Source organism: Heterodontus francisci, chromosome 33 (assembly GCF_036365525.1).
Source record: "Heterodontus francisci isolate sHetFra1 chromosome 33, sHetFra1.hap1, whole genome shotgun sequence".
Lineage (NCBI taxonomy): Eukaryota > Metazoa > Chordata > Chondrichthyes > Heterodontiformes > Heterodontidae > Heterodontus > Heterodontus francisci.
Window position 1 is genome coordinate 51,614,969 of NC_090403.1, and position 23,198 is coordinate 51,638,166.

General features: G+C 44.7%; 1 protein-coding gene across 4 annotated transcripts in view; it reads right to left on the reverse strand.

Annotated features, from left to right (window-relative positions):
* LOC137348204 (protein AF-10-like) overlaps positions 1-23,198 on the reverse strand; it is a 172,028-nt gene that overhangs the window by 137,508 nt on the left and 11,322 nt on the right. For 3 of the 4 annotated variants that reach the window (XM_068013556.1, XM_068013555.1, XM_068013554.1), the window contains exons 3-5: positions 17,779-17,833; positions 7,667-7,776; positions 2,316-2,419 (exon numbers count right to left, since the gene is read on the reverse strand). In XM_068013556.1, coding sequence (XP_067869657.1) covers positions 2,316-2,419; positions 7,667-7,776; positions 17,779-17,833 — 269 coding nt within the window. The remainder of the gene's footprint in view (positions 1-2,315; positions 2,420-7,666; positions 7,777-17,778; positions 17,834-23,198) is intronic. The other variant, XM_068013557.1, reaches the window with a different exon arrangement.

The window sequence follows — 23,198 nt, forward strand, 5'->3', positions numbered from 1 at the left end:
ACAACAGGTCACAAAGACAAAGAACAGTAGACCAATTTGATCAATCAATCTAGACAGGCAGATAATGCTTTGCCAATTTAGCAATACTGTTCCATTAATTGACAGACAAGCTTTGCTCTGAATATAAGTGCCTTGGGACATTTTTCTCCCTCAAAGATGCTATATAGATGCACACTGTTGTTGAATCTGGTATTATCATTAAGTAGGTGTTGACAAATTTATGAACTATCATTTCTGAAATGTGCACATGCTAACATTTTGGTTACTGACAGCTAAAGGCAAAATATTCCTGTCACAGTCCCAAAACAAGGGCCAACAGAAAGCCCTGCGGCAGTGAGATTCAGCCAATGATAGCAGAGCCTGGTGCTCAACAGGCACCGATCCATACCATCTGATTAGTAACCATAACTCATTACAAGTCATGTCATGGTTGTACTGCACTCAGCTCACTCTTCATGTACTTCTGTGGAATGATGTTCAGTGAGTACTTCATTTTATTTGTCGGTATGGGATCCTTGATGCATTGGGGAGCGATTTTAGTGCTGGAGAATGAATGAAAAACATTTAAGCATTCCCAGGCCAGATGTGGAGTTTAAACTCCACAATAACGTGCCTCAGTACCAACCTCAGAGCAGCATTCCCAAATGTGCCAGTATGACACTTTTTAATTCCCTCCACCGGCCAATCCTGTGACATTACTAATTTGGTACTGAATTAAGGACGGTTTCGTGTTGTGGGCCTAGAGGAAGCGGGTTAAAACCACCTCAAATTAAATTTCATCCTTAAAGTTTCTACATCTCTTGGCTTGTGCTGGCTTTGAATCCAGAGCACGGATATTAATTGCAGGGCAAGATCCTTCTGTGCGAGGGGCTCTGGGTGAACATCAAGCTTGAATGGTGAGGCCTCGTTTAGATTTCAACCCCCCAGGCCTCACTTCCATAGCCAGGCCCCAACTCCCACCTGAACCTGGCAAGAATCAGTGCCCGCCTGGGTGGGGCAGGAGGCCATTGCTGAGGATCGATAGGACCAGTTCAGAGGTCAGGTATAAAAACAACGTATTTATTATAGTGTAATTAATGCGGTAAAATGTCCCAAGGTGCTTCACAGGAGCAGTACCCACAAAATCTGACTCCGAGCCGCACAAGGAGATATTAGGGCATGTGACCAAAAGTCAAAGTGGGAGGTTTTAAGGAACATCTTAATAGGAGGAAAAAGAGAGGAGGAGGGATTTGAAAACAAGCACGAGCCTTTTTAAAATCAAGGAGTTGCCAGACCGAGAGCCAATGTATGTCAGTGAGCACAGGCGTGATGTGTGAACAGGACATGGTAAGTATGGAGGGGGCAAGGGAGGCCCCACAAGGAAAACTTTTCTTAAAAAAAAACGTAACTTGCCTGGTACTCTTCTGGCCCTTGATGCAGCTGCCGGCAAGACTGACCTGTCGAACCAGATCACTGCTCCCCCAGTTCAAGCGGCCGGTTAAAATCGCAGAGCGGGACCCCGCCTGTCACTGGATCCCAATCAGAATATTTAAAGGGGACCTGATTGGCTTGGGACACATGTCCTTGCCACCAGATGTACTCGATCAGATTGGAGAGTGAAAAGAGTGGGTATGTCCACCTGCTCTATTTTCACTGGCCCCCCTGCTTGGTTTGTGTCAGGCAAGGGGTGGGGCAGGGTGGGAGTGGGGGGGAGGGGGCGGTGGCGGCAGAAAGGAGTTAAAATGGGGACCCAGTTCAGAGAGCGAGAAAAGGTCAGTGTGTAACTCACTATGCCATTGAGTTACCATGAATCCTGCAATTTCAAAAATCATAGAATTACAAGAAACCGGCCATTCGGCCCAACTAATCTGTGCTGGAGTTTATACTCCACATGATCCTCCTTCCATTCCATCAACCTCATTTCAGCCTTTCAGCATTTCTTTATATTTCATCCTACTCTCATGTGCTCGTCTAGTTTCTTTTTGAAAGCCTTAACCACTTCCTGTGGGAGCAAGTTCCACATTCTAACCACTCTCTCAGTAAAGAAATTTCTCTTTAAATCCCTATTAGATTTATTAATAACTATCTTGTATTTATGGCCCCTTTTAGTTTTGGATTCTCCTCCAAGTTGGAACAATCGCTCCACATCTAGCCTGTCTCCCTTTGTATGTTTCTCTAGTTTTAAGAAATATATATTCTCATCTCATGGCCATGTTCTGTGCCTCTTGTGCAATTCAAACGCAGCTTGAGTCACTGCCTTCAAGTAGGAGGGGGTGAAAACTGGGCTTCTCTTGGGGGTGAAAATTGTTCTAGTGAGTTTTTGAAAACATTCTCACCAAGTGACGTGGAATGCTTGCCGACATCCATGTCGGTTACAGGTCATACAGGCTCCCGTGGCTGCTTTGCTCTCCCGACCTTGTTCTTCACAGAGATAACAGGTCTAAAACCAGAAGAAAAAATTGACAGCTGTTAATCTACACTTCAGTCCTCAGCACCCTTCCATCAACACACCATGAGATTCATTTTCAATCACACCACTGGTCCCGAACAAGCAGCTTTCATCACGGCACATGCTTCGCTAGCAGGACGATGAAAACCATCATCCGAGAATAGCTACTGCACAAAAGTATCCTGGAACTCCCTTCCTAACAGCACTGTGGGTGTACCTACACCACATGGACTGCAGGGGTTCAAGGTGGCAGCTCACCGCCACCTTCTCAAGGGCAATTAGAGATGGGCAACAACTGCTGGCCTTGCCAGTGACGCCCACATCCCATGAATCGGATAAAAGAAATACAACCGCTAAATTAGTGGGAAAAAATCGGGAACGTCACAGGTTCACGTGAAATGAAAAAGAGACACACTTGTTCGCCACATTTCCTATGATACTTCAGAAAGTACTTCATCGGCAGTCATAGAGTTATACAGCACAGAAACAGGCCCTTCGGTCCATCATATCTGTGCCAGCCATCATGCACCTAAATATTCTAGTCCCATTTTCCAGCAATTGGCCCGCAGCCTTGCTAAATACTTCTTAAACGTTGTGAGGATTCCTGCCTCCACCACCTCTTCAGGCAGTGCATCCCGGATTCCAACCACCCTCTGGGTGAAAAAATATTCCTCAAAACCTCTCTAAACATCCTGCACCTTACCTTAAATCTATGCCCCCTGGTTATCGAACCCTCCGCTAAGCGAAAGTTTCTTCCTATCTAACCTATTAATCCCCCTCATAATTTTGTATATCTCAATCATATCCCCCCTCAGCCTTCTCGGCTCTAAGGAAAACAACCCCAGCTTTTTCAGTCTCTCTTCATAACTGAAACGCTCCAGCCCAGGCAACACCCTGGTGAATCTCCTCTGCACTCTCTCCAGTGCAATCACATCCTTCCAATAGTGTGATGCCCAGAACTGTACACAGTACTCCAGCTGTGGCCTAACTAATGTTTTATACAGCTCCATCATAACCTCCCTGCTCTTATATTCTTTCTTTTCTTTTGGGCCTCCCTATCTCGAGAGACAATGGGTAAGCGCCTGGAGGTGGTCAGTGGTTTGTGAAGCAGCGCCTGGAGTGGCTATAAAGGCCAATTCTAGAGTGACAGGCTCTTCCACAGGTGCTGCAGAGAAATTCTACGCCTCGGCTAATAAAGGCAAGTATCCCTTATGCTTTCCTAACCACCTTATGTACCTGTGCTGCTGCCTTCAGTGATCTATGGATAAGTACACCAAGGTCCCTCTGACCCTATGTACTTGCTAGGGTCCTACCATCCATTGTACATTCCCTTGCCTTGTTAGTCCTCCCAAAAATGCATCACCTCACACTTCGCAGGATTAAATTCCATCTGCCACTGCTCTGCCCATCTTACCAGCCCATCCAATACGTCCTGTAATCTAAGGCTTTCCTCCTTACTATTTACGATACCAAATTTTCATGTCATCTGTGAACTTACTTATCATACCACCTATATTCACGTCTAAATCATTAATGTACACTACAAACAGCAAGGGTCCCAGCACCGATCCCTGCGGTACACCACTGGTCACAGGCTCCCACTCGCAAAAACAACCCTCGACCTTCACCCTCTGCCTCCTTCCACTAAGCCAACTTTGGATCCAATTTGGAAAATTGCCCTGGATCCCATGGGCTCTTACCTTATTAACCAATCTCCCATGCGGGACCTTATCAAAAGCCTTACTGAAGTTGATATAGACTACATCAACTGCTTTACCCTCATCTATACATTTCGTCACCGCCTCAAAAAATTTAATCAAGTTAGTCAGACACGATCTCTCCCTGACAAAGCCATGCTGACTATCCCTGATTAATCCCTGCCTCTCCAAGTGGACATTAATCCTGTCCCTCAAAATGTTTTCCAATATTTTCACTACCACTGATGTTAGACTCACTGGCCTGTAATTACCTGGTTTATCCCTGCTACCCTTCTTAAATAATGGATACCACATTCGCTGTCCTCCAGTCCTCTGGTACCTCTCCTGTGGCCAGAGAGGATTTGAAAATTTGTGTCAGAGGCCCTGCTATCTCCTCCCTTGCGTCACATAACAGCCTGGGATACATCTCATCTGGGCCTGGGGATTTATCCACTTTTAAACCTGCTAAAACAGCTAATACTTCCTCCCTTTCAATGCTAATATGTTCAAGTATATCACAATCCCCCTCCCTGATCTCTACACCTACATCGTCCTTCTCCATAGTGAAACAGATGAAAAGTAATCATTTAAAACCTCACCAATGTCCTCCGGCTCCACACACAAATTGCCACGTTGGTCCCTTCTCTTTCCCTGGTTATCCTCTTGCCCTTATCCTTGCTATCACAGAGACATGGTTGAGGGAGGGACAGGACTGGCAGCTCAGTATTCCAGGGTATAGAATCTTCAGGCATGACAGGGGAGGGGGTAAAAGACGAGGTGGCATTGCACTGTTGATTAAAGAGGATTTTCCTTTATTTTGCCCGCCAGTGCTTTTTCATGTCCCCTCTTCGCTCTCCCAATTACTTTAAGTACCCCCCCTACACTTTTTATACTCCTCTAGTGCCTCCACTGTTTTCAGCACTCTGAATCTGCCATAAGCCTCCTTTTTTTAAAAAAAAAACTGATCCAATGCTCTATATCCCTTGACATCCAGGGTTCCCTGGACTTGTTAGTCCTACCCTTCACCTCAATGGGTACATGTTGGCTCTGAACTCTCACTATTTCCTCTTTGAATGACTCCCGCTGATCTGATGTCGACCTTCCTACAAGTAGCTGCTCCCAATCCACTTTGGCCAGATCCTGTTTTATCATCTTAAAATCGGCCTTCCCCCAATTCAGTACCTTTATTTTCGGTCCATCTTTATCCTTTTCCGTAACTACCTTAAATCTTAGAGTTATGGTCACTATCCCCAAAATGTTCCCCCACTGACACTGGCTTCATTCCCTAGGATTAGGTCTAGTACTGCCCCTTCTCTTGCAGGACTTTCAACGTACTGGCTCAAAAAGCTCTCCTGTATGCATTTTAAGAATTCCGCCCCCTTTAAGCCTTTTGCACTAAGACGATCCCAGTTAATATTGAGGAAGTTGAAATCCCCTACTATTATTACCCTATTATTTTTACACCTCTCTGAGATTTGCCTACATACCTGCTCCTCTATCTCTCCCTGACTGTTTGGCGGCCTGTAGTACACTTCCAGCCAAGTGATTGCCCCCTTTTTGTTTTTAAGTTCTACCCATATGGCCTCATTTGAGGAACCTTCTAAGATACCATCCCTCCTTATTGCAGTAATTGACTCTTTGATCAACAGTGCAATGCCACCTCCTCTTTTACCCCCTTCCCTGTCATGCCTGAAGATTCTATACCCTGGAATACTGAGCTGCCAGTCCTGCCCCTCCCTCAACCATTGTCTCTGTGATAGCAATAATATCATAATGTCATGTGCTAATCAATGCCTTCAATTCATCTGCCTTACTAGTGAGACTCCTTGCATTAAAATAGATGCAATCCAGAATTGCATTTTTCACTTGTGCCTTAACAGGTCTATAAAGTGCTTTGGCAGCTCCTGAGGTCATGGAAGGTGCTATGGAAATGCAAGGCTTTTCTTCGCCTGGTCTGGTGGGGAGTGTTGTTTTGAGGTTGGGGCTGAGGCACATTATTGAGGAGTTTAACTTCACATCGGACTTTACACTTTCCCAGCACTCAGATCGCAACCTCCCGCCCCCACTCCCAACTCATCAAAATTTGTTCACTCACAAAAATAAAACTCAAGTAATCAGTGAAAGCTGTTCCTAAAAAGTACATGAGATCATTTCTAATCATGCTATTGGTCATTAACAAGTAGCTTTGGAGGCCATGCACTCAACAGCTTAAATCTTTAAAATGGCAGTCTTACTATAGTCTCCTCTGTGCCTCACTACCAGTTACTACAAAACTGTCACACCAGTGACCAGCTCATGACTACCAGTGTCTTAGGAGGTGGGAGGATTAGGTTCTTATGCAGCCAGTCAGAGATTAGTACAGATCTTCCAATGGCTTTACAGATTCCTCCAACAACAACTTGCAAATATATAGTGCCTTTAAGATAGTAAGACATCGCAAGGGCCTTCACAGCAGCATTAACAAAATTTGAAAGTAAGCCACATAAGGAAATGTTAGGACAGGTGACCAAAAGCTCAAAGACATAGGTTCTCGAAGTGTCTTAAAAGGAGGAGAGGTAGAGAAGTTTGGAGAGGGATTTGCAGAGTTTAGGGCTTTGGCAGCTGAAAGCACAGTCACTGATGGCTGTAGTAAGTAGCTGAGCCTCGCTGACAGTTCTAGTATGAAGGCTGGCTTCTACAGTGCAAACTGATCCCAGTGAGGAGTCATCATAGGGAAACTACCATTAGTCCAAGGCCCCATGGTTAAGGAAGGAAGCTCTGGCCGGAGTTACTGATCATTATCCAATGACCGGTGCTGGAAATGCACATCAGGAAGGACAGGGTCAGAGTTGGCTGCACATAACTGTTCCCACTGACAGAAGGTTCAGGAACACAAGGACACACATTTGAGGTATTTGGAAAATGAGCCAGTCAAGATCAGGAGACACTTTTTATTTTATGCAGAATTATTTTGATCTGGAATGCACTGCCTAAAAGGAAGCAGATTCACACACAACTTTCAAAAGGGAATTGGATAAATACTTAAAAGGAAAAAAATTTGCAGGACAATGCGGAAAGAGCAAGGATTAATTGGATAGCTGTCTTGAAAAACTGGCCCTAGCACAATGGGCAGGAAGGTCTCATTTTGTGCTGTATGATTCTATGATTCTAGAAATACCCTGCTGACAATCATTATCAAGGCTTTTGCACACAAATAGTGGCCACACATACAAATTAAGGGAGGCATCAGTTTTGCTGAATGCACCATATTCCAAAAGTGGCCACGTTCAGGCGGGGAGGAGAGAAAATCTGATGAGAATAAAGAGGAATTAGTTTGATGAGTAGCAGGGAAACTGAAACAGGCCAAACAAAAAGAAAAGTTGAAGGAGAGTGAATTTTTTAAACTCCACTGTTTTTAATCAATGGTTCAGGATTCCTATTTGCAGGGTTACAGCAGATAGAATTCATTTCAGGGTCAGTGAAATGGCATCATCCTTACACAACACTGGGTATTACCACCATACCTCTCGGTATGTGCAACAGGAGAGCTTGGAGCCATTACCTTGTTGAAGCGTTCATGGGGAACATACTGCAGCACAATGGGCTCCATACTGATAACATTGGCAAACTGCACCTCCGGTACGTAGAGAGCACAGACTACGTGGGCCCAACCTACAGACAGAGACAGAAAAAGCAGCATAAAGACATTTATTGTACTTATTTTACCTTACAGAAACTTTCATTTCTATAGCACCTTTCACAACCTCAGGACGTCCCAAAGTGCTTTACAACAATGAAGTTTTTTTTTATTCGTTCGTGGGAGGTGGGTGTCGCTGGCTAAGCCAGCATTTATTGATGAGGTAACAGAGAGGGTTGCTGAGGGTAATGCGGTTGATGTGGTGTACATGGACTTTCAAAAGGTATTTGAGAAAAAGTGCCACACAACAGGCTTGTCAGCAAAGTTAGAGCCCATGGAACAAAAGGGTCAGTGGCAGCATTGATACAAAATTGGCTGAGTGACAAGGAAACAGGGAGTAATTGTGAACGGTTGTTTTTCGGACTGGAGGAAGGTATATAGTAGGGCTCCCCAGGGAGTCAGTGTTAGGACCCCTGCTTTTCTTGATGTATATAAATGACTTAGACTTGGGTGTACAGGGCACAATTTCAAAATTTGCAGATGACACAAAACTTGGAATTATTGTGAACTGTGAGGAGGTTAGTGACAAACTTCAAGAGGACATAGACAGGCTGGTGGAAGGGGTGGACAAGTAGATGAAATTTAATGCAGAAAACTGTGAAGTGATTTATTTTGGTAGGAAAAAGAAGGAGGCAATATAAATTAAAAGGATACAATTAAAGGGGGTGCAGGAGCAGAGGGACCTGGGGGCATTTATTGCTCATCCTAATACTGAGTGGCTTGCAAGGCGATTTCAACAGGCACTTAAGAGTCAGCCACATTGCTGTGGGTCTAGAGTCACAAATAGAATCACAGAATGGTTAAAACACAGAAGGAAGCCATTCAGCCTGTTGAGTCTGCACCAGCTCTCTGCAAGAGCATTTCAGCTAGTCCTACTCCTGAGCAGTAGGCCAGACTGGGTTAGGACGGCAGATTTCCTTCCCTAAAGGACATGAGTGAACCAGATGGGTTTTTAAATGACAATCCAGTACATACGAACATATGAACATACGAATTAGGAGGAGTAGGCCACTCAGCCCCTCGAGCGTGCTCTGCCATTCAATAAAATCATGGTTGATCTGATTGTAACCTCAACTCAACATTCCCGCCTACCCCCAATAACCTTTCACCCCCTTGCTCATCAAGAATCTATCCAACTCTGCCTTAAAAATATTCAAAGACTTTGCTTCCACTGCCTTTTGAGGAAGAGAATTCCAAAGACTCACCGACCCTCCGAGAAAAAATTTATCCTCAGCTCGTTCTTAAATGGGCGACACCTTACCTTTAAACCCATGACCTCTAGTTCGAGATTCTCCCACAGGGGAAACATCCTTTCCACATCCACCCTGTCAAGACCCCTCCAGATCTTATATGTTTCAATCAAGTCGCCTCTTACTCTTCTAAACTCCAACGGACAGAAGCCTAGTCTGTCCAACCTTTCCTCATAAGACAGCCGGCCCCATTCCAGGCATTAGTTGAGTAAACCTTCTCTGAACTGCTTCCAACACATTTACATCCTTCCTTAAATACGGAGACCAGTATTGTACACAATACTCCAGATGAAGCTCTCACCAATGTCCTGTATAGCTGAAGCAGAACCTCCCTACTTTTGTATTATTCCCCTCAAAATAAATGATAACATTCTATTAGATTTCCTAATTACTTGCTGTACCTGTATGCTAACCTTTTGAAATTCATGCACTAGGACACTCAGATCCCTCTGCATCTCAGAGCTGTGCAATCTCTCACCATTTAGATAATATGCTTCTTTTTTATTCTTCCTGCCAAAATGGACAATTTCACATTTTCCCACATTATACTCCATTTGCCAGATCCTTGCCCACTCACTTAACCTATCTATATCCCTTTGTAGCCTCCTTATGTTCTCTTCACAACTTACTATCCTACCTATCTTTCTGTCATCAGCAAATTTAGCAACCATACCTTCGGTCCCTTCATCCAAGTCATTTATATAAATTGTACAATGTTGAGGCCCCAGCACAGATCCCTGTGTCATACCACTCGTTACATCTTGCCAACCAGAAAATGACCCATTTATGCCTACTCTGTTTCCTGTTAGCTAGCCAATCTTCTATCCACGCCAAAATGTTACCCCTTACACCATGAGCTTTTATTTTCCGCCTTTGACAAGATCCCTCACGGCAGACTGATACAAAAGGTGAAGTCACACGGGATCAGAGGTGAGCTGGCAAGATGGATACAGAACTGGCTCTGTCATAGAAGACAGAGGGTAGCAGTGGAAGGGTGCTTTTCTGAATGGAGGGATGTGACTAGTGGTGTTCCGCAGGGATCAGTGCTGGGACCTTTGCTCTTTGTAGTATATATAAATGATTTGGAGGAAAATGTAGCTGGTCTGATTACTAAGTTTGCGGACAACACAAAGGTTGGTGGAGTTGCGGATAATGATGAGGATTGTCAGAGGATACAGCAAGATATAGATCGGTTGGAGACTTCGGCGGAGAAATGGCAGATGGAGTTTAATCCGGACAAATGTGAGGTAATGCATTTTGGAAGGTCTATTGCAGGTGGGAAGTATACAGTAAATGGCAGAACCCTTAAGAGTATTGACAGGCAGAGAGATCTGGGCGTACAGGTCCACAGGTCACTGAAAGTGGCAACGCAGGTGGATAAGGTAGTCAAGAAGGCATACGGCATGCTTGCCTTCATTGGTCGGGGCATAGAATATAAAAATTGGCAAGTCATGCTGCAGCCGTACAGAACTTTAGTTAGGCCACACTTAGAATATTGCGTGCAATTCTGGTCGCCACACTACCAGAAGGACGTGGAGGCTTTGGAGAGGGTACAGAGGAGGTTTACCAGGATGTTGCCTGGTCTGGAGAGCATTAGCTATGAGGAGATGTTGGATAAACTCGGATTATTTTCACTGGAACGACGGAGGTGGAGGGGCGACATGATAGAGGTTTACAAAGTTATGAGTGGCATGGACAGAGTGGATAGTCAGAAGCTTTTTCCCAGGGTGGAAGAGTCAGTTACTAGGGGACATAGGTTTAAGGTGAGAGGGGCAAAGTTTAGAGGGCATGTGCGAGGCAAGTTCTTTACACAGAGGGTGGTGAGTGAACAAAGAACAGTACAACACAGGAACAGGCCATTCGGCCCTCCAAGCCTGCGCCGATCTTGACGCCTGCCTAAACTAACACCTTCTGTACTTCTGGAGCCCATATCCCTCTATTCCCTTCCTATTCATATATTTGTCAAGATGTCTCTTAAATGTCTCATAATCGTATCTGCTTCCACCACCTCCCCTACAGAAAGTTCCAGGCTCTCACCACCCTCTGTGTAAAACACTTGACTCGCACATCCCCTCTAAACTTTGCCCCTTGCACCTTAAACCTATGTCCCCTAGTCATTGACTCTTCCACCCTGGGAAAAAGTTTCTGACTATCCACTCTGTCCCTGCCACTCATAACTTTGTAAACTTCCATCATGTCGCCCCTCCACCTCCGTCATTCCAGTGAAAACAATCCGAGTTTTTCCAACATCTCCTCATAACTAATGCCCTCCAGACCAGGCAACATCCTGGTAAACCTCCTCTGTACCCTCTCCAAAGCCTCCACGTCCTTCTGGTAGTGTGGCGACCAGAATTGCACGCAATATTCTAAGTGTGGCCTAACTAAGGTTCTGTACAGCTGCAACATGACTTGCCAATTTTTATACACTATGCCCCGACCGATGAAGGCAAGCATGCCGTATGCCTTCTTGACTACCTTATCCACCTGCGTTGCCACTTTCAGTGACCTGTGGACCTGTACGTCCAGATCCCTCTGCCTGCCAATACTCCTAAGGGTTCTGCCATTTACTGTATACTTCCCACCTGCATTAGACCTTCCAAAATGCATTACCTCACATTTGTCCGGATTAAACTCCATCTGCCATTTCTCCGCCGAAGTCTCCAACCGATCTATATCCTGCTGTATCCTCTGACAATCCTCATCACTATCCGCAACTCCACCAACCTTTGTGTCGTCCACAAACGTACTAATCAGACTAGCTACATTTTCCTCCAAATCATTTATATATAATATAAACAGCAAAGGTCCCAGCACTGATCCCTGCGGAACACCACTAGTCACATCCCTCCATTCAGAAAAACACCCATCCACTGTTACCCTCTGTCTTCTGTGACTGAGCCAGTTCTGTATCCATCTTGCCAGCTCACCTCTGATCTCGTGTGACTTCACCTTTTGCACCAGTCTGCCATGCGGGATCTTGTCAAAGGCTTTACTAAAGACCATATATACAATATCCACCGCCCTTCCCTCATCAATCATCTTCGTCACTTCCTCAAAAAAACTCAATCAAATTAGTAAGACACGACCTCCCCTTCACAAAACCATGCTGTCTCTCGCTAATAAGTTCGTTTGTTTCCAAATGGGAGTAAATCCTGTCCCGAAGAATCCTCTCTAATAGTTTCCCTACCACTGACGTAAGGCTCACCGGCCTATAATTTCCTGGATTATCCTTACCACCCTTCTTCAACAGAGGAACAACATTGGCTATTCTCCAGTCCTCTAGGACCTCACCTGTAGCCAATGAGGATGCAAAGATTTCTGTCAAGGCCCCAGCAATTTCTTCCCTTGCCTCCCTCAGTATTCTAGGGTAGATCCCATCAGGCCCTGGGGACTTATCTACCTTAATGCTTTGCAAGACACCCAACACCTCCTCCTTTTTGATAATGAGATGACTGAGACTATCTGCACTCCCTTCCCTAGGCTCATCATCCACCAAGTCCTTCTCATTGGTGAATACTGATGCAAAGTACTCATTTAGCACCTCACCCATTTCCTCTGGCTCCACGCATAGATTCCCATCTCTGTCCTGGAGTGGGCCAACCCTTTCCCTGGTTACCCTCTTGCTCTTTATATATGTATAAAAATCCTTGGGATTTTCCTTAATCCTGTTTGCCAATGACTTTTCATGACCCCTTTTAGCCCTCCTAACTCCTTGCTCAAGTTCCTTCCTACTGTCTTTATATTCCTCAAGTGCTTCATCTGTTCCTAGCCTTCCAGCCCATACAAATGCTTCCTTTTTCTTTTTGACTAGGCTCACAATATCCCGTGTTATCCAAGCTTCCCGAAACTTGCCAAACTTGTCTTTCTTCCTCACAGGAACATGCTGGTCCTGGATTCTAATCAGCTGACGTTTGAAAGACTCCCACGTCAGATGTTGATTTACCCTCAAACAGCCGCCCCCAATGTAAATTCTTCAGTTCCTGCCTAATATTGTTATAATTAGCCTTCCCCCAATTTAGCACCTTCACCTGAGGACTACTCTTATCCTTATCCACAAGTACCTTAAAACCTATGGAATTATGGTCACTGCCCCCGAAATGCTCCCCCACTGAAACTTCGACCACCTGGCCGGGCTCATACCCCAATACCAGGTCCAGAATGGCCCCATCCCTAGTTGGACTATCTACATACTGTTTCAAGAAGCCCTCCTGGATGCTCCTCACAAATTCTGCCCCATCCAAGCCCCTAGCACTAAGTGAGACCCAGTCAATATTGGAGAAGTTAAAATCACCCACCACTACAACCCTGTTACCTTTACATCTTTCCAAAATCTCTCTACAGATCTGCTCCTCTACCTCCCGCTGGCTGCTGGGAGGCCTGTAGTAAACCCCCAACATCGTGACTGCACCCTTCCTATTCCTGAGCTCCACCCATATTGCCTCGCTGCATGACCTCTGAGGCGTCCTCCCACAGTACAGCTGTGATATTCTCCTTAACCAGTAATGCAACTTCCCCACCCCTTTTACATCCCCCTCTATCCCGCCTGAAGCTTCTGAAGCCTGGAACATTTAGCTGCCAATCCTGCCCTTCCCTCAACCAAGTCTCTGTAACAGCAACATCATATTTCCAAGTACTAATCCAAGCTTTAAGTTCATCTGCCTTACCTGTTATACTTCTCGCATTGAAACAAATGCACTTCAGACCACCAGTCCCACTGTGCTCAGCAACATCTCCCTGCCTGCTCTTCCTCTTAGTCCTACTGGCCTTATTTACTATGTCCTCCTCATTTACTTCACTAGCTGTCCAACTACTCTGGTTCCCACCCCCCGCCACACTAGTTTAAACCCTCCCGAGTGACGCTAGCAAACCTTGCAGCCAGGATATTAGTGCCCTTCCAGTTTAGATGCAACCCGTCCTTCTTGTACAGGTCCCATCTGTCCCTGAAGAGAGCCCAATGGTCCAGATATCTGAAACCCTCCCTTCTGCACCAGCTGCTCAGCCACGTGTTTAGCTGCACTATCTTCCTATTTCTAGCCTCACTAGCATGTGGCACAGGGAGTAATCCAGAGATTACAACCCTAGAGGTCCTGTTTTTTAACTTACTACCTAACTCCCTAAACTCCCCCTGCAGGACCTCATCACTCTTCCTGCCTATGTCATTGGTACCAATGTGTACCACAACCTCTGGCTGTTCACCCTCCCCCTTCAGAATGCCCTCTGTCCGTTCAGAGACATCCTTGACCCTGGCACCAGGGAGGCAACATACCTTCCTGGAGTCTCTTTCACGTCCACAGAAGCGCCTATCTGTGCCCCTGACTATAGAGTCCCCTATAACTATTGCTCTTCTGCGCTTTGTCCCTCCATGCTGAACAACAGTGTCAGCCGTGGTGCCACTGCTCTGGCTGCTGCTGTTTTCCCCTGATAGGCCATCCCCCTCAACAGTATCCAAAACGGTATACTTGTTAAGAGAGGGGGATAGCCACAGGGGATTCCTGCACTGACTGCCTGCCCCTTCTAGTGGTCACCCATCTATCTGCCTGCACCTTGGGTGTAACCACTTCTCTAAAACTCCTGTCTATGACGCTTTCCGCCACCCGTATGCTCCTAAGTGCATCCAGTTGCCGCTCCAACCGATCCATGATGTCTGTGAGGAGCTGCAACTGGGTACACTTCCTGCAGATGTAGTCGCCCGGAACGCTGGAAGCGTCACGGACTTCCCACATCTCACAGGTGAAGCACTTCACCCCTCTAACTGACATTTCTAGCACTAATTAGTTAATTGATATAAAATAAATAAATACTTATTAAATCTGGAACTTGCTGCCAGGGGAGGTGGTGGAAGCAGGTACGATAGCGACGTTTAAGAGGCATCTTCACAAATACATGAATAGGATGAGAATAGAGGGATACGATCCCCGGAAGTGTAGAAGGTTTTAGTTTAGGCAGGCATCAAGATCGGCGCAGGCTTGGAGGGCCGAATGGCCTGTTCCTGTGCTGTACTGTTCTTTGTTCTTTTGTAATAACCTTTGATGTGGCACTTTATCAAATGCCTTATGGAAAGCCAGTAGTTTAATGGTCACCATTACTGATTTGAGCTTTTTAATTCCAGGTTTATTTAATTAACTGCCATGGAGGGATTTGAACTCGGCCTCGGAATACTAGTCCAGTAACATAACCACTACACTATAGTACCAGTGCAGTCAGATGTGATCCTCAAGTACTGGAAAGGCAGAGCACATAACAGGATGTGTTGATAATGCAGCTGCACTACAGCCAGTATTGCAAGGCCTTTCACAGTGGTATGTTTATGATTATGCTCATCCTCTCACTTCGCCCTCCCTCCTCCTCATCCTCTCACTTCCCCCTCCCGCCTCTCTCCTCCTCATCCTCTCACTTCCCCCTCCCGCCTCCCTCCCCCTCATCCTCTCACTTCCTCCCTCCCTCCCCACTTCCCCCCCTTCCCATGGCACAGACTCATGCTTGGATCCACAGGCCCTCCTGTACTTGGGGAAAGTGGCCCAAGGTGGTGAATCCTGATGAGGCTATTGACTGCGAAGGGAATCGTGTCTGCCTGCCGATTCCTCATACAGTCAGCTCCCAATTACAATCACATCTCTGTGAGTAGCTGCCAAGTGAGGCCAGGCACTTCCTCAGAGGAAAAGGGAAAAAATGTAGCTGTAGGGCTAATCTTTCCATTTTAAATGAAACCTGGGATAGGCATGCCCTTCTAATAACATTGCCAAATAGAGCAAGAAAAAGGACCGGGCTAGCACTGCATCTCAGCTCAATCAAATCCCATAGACATCAGGCCATAAACAAAACTACAGGCGTAAAAGGAGCAACAGGTGGGCTGGAGAGGGCTGTAAAATAGCCCCCACACAGTACTGTGTCAGAGTGTGGGATATCGATACAAGTCAAAGATGATTTCATTGAAACATACAAGATTCTGAAAGGGCTCGACAGGATAGACACCAAGAGGTGTTTCCGCTGGCTGAAGAATCTAGAACACGGGGGCACAGCCTCAGGATAAGGGATCGATCACTTAGGACTGATATGACGAGAAATTTCTTCACTCGGAGGGTTGTGAATTATTGGAATTCTCTACCTCGGAAGGGTTGTGAATGCTCCATCACTGAGTATATTCAAGGCTGGAATAGATAGATTTTTGATCTCTCAGGGAATCAAGGGATATGGGGAGTGGGCGGGAAAATGGAGTTGAGGCAGAAGATCAGCCTTGATCCTACTGAACGGCAGAGCAGGCTTGAGGGGCCGAATGGTCTACTCCTGCTCCTATTACTTATGTTCTTACAGGTGTGATTGAGGTTAGTCATTTTCTTCTAACTGGCCGTAGAAAAGAATGAGCGTGTGAGTTGACAGGATGACAGCAAACGAGAGCGAGAAATCAACAAAACAACAAGATAAGGTAAGATCACATGGGGTTAGGGGCAATTTATTAGCTTGGATAGAGGATTGGCTAACCAACAGAAAACAGAGAGTCGGGATAAATGGGTCCTTTTCTGGCTGGCAAGATGTAACTAGTGGGGTGCCACAGGGTTCGGTCCTATTACAATCTATATTAATGACTTGGATGCAGGGATAGAAGGTACTATAGCCAAATTTGCAGATGACACTAAAATAGGTGGGATAGTAAGTTGCAATAAAGAAATAAGAAATTTACAAATGGATATGGATAGGTTAGGTGAATGGGCCAAAAGTTGGCAGATGGAGTTTAACGTGGATAAGTGTGAGGTTATCCATTTTGGTCGGAAGAATAGAAAGGCAAATTATCATCTAAATGGAGAGAAACTTCAGAGTGTTTTGGTGCAGAGGGATCTGGGTGTCCTCATGCATGAATCACAGAAAACTAGTTTGCAGGTACAGCAGGTGATAAGGAAGGCAAATGAAATTTAGGTATTTATTGCTAAAGGAATAGAGTATAAAAGTAGGGAAGTGTTGCTGCAACTGTACAAGGCATTAGTGACACCGCACCTGGAGTATTGTGTAGAGTTTTGGTCCCCTTACTTGAGGAGGGATGTAGTTGCATTGGAGGCAGTTCAGAGGAGGTTCACTAGATTGATTCCAGAGATGAGGGGTTTGTCTTATGAAGAGAGATTGAGCAGTTTAGGCCTTTACTCTCTAGAGTTTAGAAGAATGAGAGGAGATCTAATTGAGGTACACAAGATGATTAAGGGGATTGACAAAGTAGACATAGAGAGGATGTTTCCTCTGGTGGGGCAATCTAGAACGAAAGGTCATAGTTTTAGGATGAGGGGTAGCAGATTTAAAACAGAGATGAGGAGAAATTACTTCTCTCAAAGGATTGTGAGTCTATGGAATTCACTACCCCAGAGTGTGGTGGATGGCGGGACATTGAGTAAATTTAAGGAGGAGATAGACAGATTTTTAATTAGTAATGGGTTGAAGGGTTATGGAGAACAGGCAGGAAAGTGGAGTTGAGGCCAAGATGAGATCAGCCATAATCGTATTGAATGGTGGAGCAGGCTCGAGGGGCTGAATTGCCCACTCCTGCTCCCAGTTCTTATGTAATTCTGACCAGTAATGATAGTGACTGTGTTGGTCACAAATAAAAACAATTCATGAAAATACATTTACATTGTGCCTCTACACTTCTGATATGACTTTTACCATCACCTATGTTGTAAGAATTCTGCATTTTCATGCTAGAATTGTCATTAAAAGATATAATTGTCATAGTTTGCCACTTACCTCCATTATCCGTCCTCTTGAGGGCACCGTCTTTGTGGGGGCAGAGTTCACAGCGCTGGAAACAAAGGACATGGTTCAATTGAATATCACTTTGACCTGCTTTGGTTGTGCCATGAATCTAGGGAGGTGACCAACCTTTTGCTCAGTTTAAACCCGCTACCAGAAGACTCAGGTCGGGGGCAATTAAAAATATATCACTGACTGCACAACAGTAAATGCAAAAATGGGTACTCATACAAACACACATTGTTTTTCGAAAGAAGGAATGGAAAACCAGATTCTGTGTTTTCCTTTTAAGGTTATCAAGATTACCATCCCCAGAATAGGAGTTTAGGGCTCAGGTGGTCACTCCACAGATATTTGTAGAATTCTGATTTATATTAAATCCCCTGCACTCAACAGCAATAGCTTGTATTTATTATGTTAAAGACACTATATAAAATGTCCCAAGGAGTGTATTCGGACAAAAATTGACACTGGGCCAAACAAGACATGAGGACAAGTGAAACTTTAAACAAAGTCCCTTTCTACCTGTTCAGGTGGATGGAAAAGGTACCCACAGCATTATTCAAAGAAGAACAGAGGAGTTATCCCCGGTGTCCCAGCCAATATTTATCCCTCACTTAAACATTAACTGATCATTCATCTTTCTGCTGTTTATGAGATCTTGCTCTGCACTGACTGGCTGCTGTGCCTACATTACAAAAGTGTCAACATTTCAAATGTGGTTCATTTGACGGAAGCATTTTGGAATATGCTGAGGACGAGAAGGCACTAAATCAATGCTGAACTCCGCTGAAACATGCGGGTATAGGGACAATAGATCAGGACAGTCAGGCTCAGCTGTGAGGCCCTCCATGGCCGAATAGCTTGACAGCACCCACTATCTAGTCTCTCGTGTGACCAATCACACTTGGGCTGGTGGGCTGCTGAACATGAGCTCTGCAAGAGTCAGCACTGCTAGAGAAGGCAGGGAAGAAAAATACAGAAAATCAAAGTCATAAATTAAACAAGAACCATTACAAAGAGATGTTTCCAAACTGGTCATCTGCTCTTGAGACTGGATATTTCTTCTGCCCAGTCTATAATCTCGACCAAGCTCTGGTTTGTAATTTGTCATTAAGGTCACTGGTTTTGTTAAGGACGATTACCGTTGGCAAAAGTCAGTTTAAAAATATACACCTTACTACTTTCCAAAGACTACTTTTTGCAGTCAGCTGTTAATCTTTAACACTGCATTTAAAGCACTGGAGAGTGTAATATAAACAAGACAGCACTACCAGAAACAAGGATTAGCAGCTGTTACTGCCATTTTCCCAGGTGACAGGTGAGCTCTCTGTCTACCTGCACATGGCATAATTGGAGCTTGGTTTCCTGATGCTCGTATCTCAATTTGCTCCAACTCCCGCTCACCATCACCTTTGTCCTCACTGATTTACATTGGCTCCCAGTCCTCCAGTCTCAAATTTAGAACTCTCATCCTTGTTTCTAAATCCCTTCATGGCCTCACCTCACCCCATCTTTGCAAGTTCCTCCAGCCCTATAATACTCTCACTTTGAAGATTCTTTCCTTTGACTCTGGCTTCTTGTGCATTTCCCCTCCTTTCACTGTTGACAGCTGTGCCTTGGCCCCACACTAGAATTCCTTCCCTAAACATTTGCCTCTCATTCTCCTCTCCTCCTTTAAGATCTGCCTTAAAACCCATCTCTGACCAAGCTTTTTGGTCACTCTTACTAATATTTCTTCCTTTGGGCCACTGTCCATTTCATTTTTAATCCAGCTCCATGTAGCAACTTTTAATGTTTATCCACATTAAAATGGAGCTATATAAATGCAAGTTGTTGTTCCTAATTACTTCACACAAAAACACAGCAGATTGTCCCCAACATATCCCTGTTGATGTACTGAGCATTACTTTGCAGTCAAAGAAAAAATTGCAATTATTTGCCACCTAGCAACTCTCCAGAAAGTCCCAAAGCACATCACAGCGAATAAGTTACTTTCTAAGTGTCATTGCTGCTGTAATGTTGGTAACTTTTGAGAAACTTAATAACTTCTGGCGAACTCTATGTTTTAAGGAACAGTAGCCAAATGGTTATGTCATGGATGAGCAACTCAAAAGGTCATCAAGTCAAATTTCACCCTGACAAGATGTGAAATCAAATTCAGTAAATCAGAATCCCAACTTTGGAGAATGATACCGGGCTTTAGAAGTTAAATTATTGGGGCAGGTTTCATAAACTTGGCTTGTATTTCCTTGAGCATACATGATACTGAATGATTTGATCAAAGTGTTTAAAATGGTCAAGGGAGTTGATAGTTTTTCCATATCTACCCTATTCTAATGGGGGAAAATGAAGCACAAGGGGATATAATCTTCAAGTTAGAGCTAGGCCATTCAGGAGTGAAATCAGAAAGCACTTACTCCACACAAAGGGTAGTAGAAATCTGAATTTCTCTCTCCCAAGAGGCTGTGGATGTTGCGATTATTGGAGCTTTCAAGATTGAGAGCGATAGTTTTTTTTAGGTAAGGTCATCAAGGGATATGGAGCAAAGGCGAGTAAATGGAGTTGAGGTACAGATCAACCATGATGTAACTGATTGGTACAGCAGGCTCGAGGGGTTGAATTGTCTTCCCCTGTTCCTATCTTTGGTTACTCTATAGTTGATCTGACTCTACTGAAACTTTCTTGCTTCCACTTTATTACTATGATATTCCATTTATTTTAACAATAAAAAGATAGTAGCAACTCCCTCAATAGTTCAAATGGAAAATACAGCCCATGGTACAGTACCTAGCCAGTCAGACCAGGCGGGACACTGGGTTGTGCTGAACTGTCTGAATCAGTCAGGACCCAAGTGGGAGCACTGCCCTGGGTTAAGGAAAGGAGGGGGGAGGGACTACTATCCAAGGCCCGAATTAAAAGCATATATGTGCATGTCTCAGGCAGGCTAGGGCAGGATTTGGCCTGACAGTGACATTGTCTAACAGGCAAATGCCCGACCAACATGAGTAAGGGTCACTTGGAGGAAGCATTAGACGGGGTGCTGTACCCAATAAGTCATTACCATCAGGAGAGAATGGAAGAGGTTGACACAGGTAAAGTACAGACTGATCTCCCATTATAACAGTTAGAACAATGTGACACTTCCAGCTAATGGAATCCCTCTGATGTTTCAATTCATACAAATCTTACATACATTATTAATTAACGTTAAAATGTTGGGCTGATTTGAATTTTCAGTCAATCCTCCCCAATTGAAAATCCCACGGATAAAATTATTTTTGACTGAGAGACTCTTGAGATCTCTTAGCGGGTGAAATAGAAAGTGCATGTTTCAGGGCTTACAATGATTCTTGGGATCAATGAATTTGCACTAAAAAGGACATCTCCAATTTCCTGATCAAAGGGCCAGCTAACAGTACAATTAAGCAATGATTATATCAAATGACTTGCTGCTTCAGTGTCTCAGTAAAATTACCCCGTCATTAAGGAACCTAACAATGAAAAAAAAGGTAAGTATTTTTGTTTAGAAGACGAAATTGTTCACTACCTCATAACACCAACTTAAAACATGTGCCCCATATGGTGCTATCGTTAAACAACTGAGGCACAAGAAACACATTGAGACCAGATCAGATGTTTATCCCTTTCAGACTCTGTATCTAGTTAGATAAACTGACTGCTACAAAAATTGGCAGCCATCAATGAGTGTTATCAAATCAAGGTTCAACGTCATGTGCTTGCCAGAGGGCTTAAAAGTTTCAAATTACAAAACATAACCTCCGCTTCCAAAATCCTCGCGTCAGATTTTCCACTCCTGATATGTCAAGGCACAGCTGCAAAATTGCTTACAGAGCCCGGTCTCTGGACTGAATTACTGCATCAGTGTTGGGACCTTAACACTTTTGGAAAAGGTACAAGACTTCAGATATCATTGTAAACTGTAGCACAACAACATTTACATATTTAGCGCCCTTTTAACATTAAAGAATGCCCCAAGCTGCTGCATAAAGGGGCTACTCAGACACCAAGGTTCAACTGGAAGGACAAGAGGGGGAGACAGAAGAGGTGGTTGGAGAGACGGAGGTCTTCAAAAGTAGGGACAGATGCAGCAAGGCGGAGGTTAGAAAGATGGCAGCACTCTGATGAAGTCGGGTAAGGCGACAGGTTGGGGAGGGATACACAGTAGTCTAGATGCAGAAAAGTAGAAGGTGCTAGTAGTATTAGGGTTGCTTGCAGAGCCAGAGTGCAGTGAGACCACAGCGCCATTTATATGCGAGGATGAGTATCTTGAAAGTAACGTGTTGACAGGTGGGGCAGTACATGGAGCAAGTAGAAATGGGGAAGGGCAGGGGTGATGCGTGAGTAGGACTTAGTACAAGTAGCAGAGTTTTAAATGAATTGGAGTTTAGGTAGGAATGCATTGCAGGTGGTGAGGCTGGTGGTGACAAAGGCAGGCATGTGTCATGAGGAGGGCAAGGCAGGCAATGCTCAATGTTTTCAAATCCCTCCATAGTCTTCACTCTCAATCTCTGTAACCTCCTCTTGCCCAACAACCCTCCAAGAACTCAGTATTCATCCAATCCTGACCTCCTGTGCATCACTGACTTCATTTGCACCACCATTGGCAGCCATGGCTTCTGCTGCCTGGGCCGCAAGATCTGAAATTCCCTTTGTAAAGCACAGGTGACCAAAAGCTAGGTTGAGGTGGTGAGTTTTGAGGAGCAATTTAAATCTACCTTGTGATTCTGTAACATGAGATTCAGATAGTGTGAGGGGAGAATCAGAAAGTGAGGCTTATGCACACACTGAAGCACAAAACGGTGAAGTAAGGTCAGTTGGCACGTATGGGATTATAACCCTGGAACAGTGTGTTGAGTTCCAGTATGTAGAGCCCCCATCTCACTACCAGAGGCCTAATTGATTCTTAGAAGCTTGTGCATTAGGACAACCCTTCTGCTGTTGTAACCTCCTCCAGCCTTCCAACTTCAGCAGCCTTGATTTTCATTGCTCCACCACTGATGGTCATACCTTCAAATACTTAGGCCCTAAGCTTTTGAATTCCCTCCCTAAACCTCTCTGCCTTTCTACCTCTCTCTCTTCCTTTAAGACACTCCTCAAAACCTACCTCTTTGACCAAGCTTTTGGTCACCTGTGCTTTACAAAGGCAATTTCAGATCTTGTGGCCTAAATGTCCTAATACTTCCACATACCCTGAAGTTTGAATATCTCTGTCAATAGGTTATTTCCTGTGGAGGGCATCACAAATGACACAAAGAGATCACTGGAACGGAACAGCCTGGCCTGTTTGACTCGATTTTATACTGGGAACTGTACCGACAACAGAGTCAATCATGCAGACCTTTAAATGCCAAATGCATCTAGTTTCCAAACAAATTCACAGCACAATATTA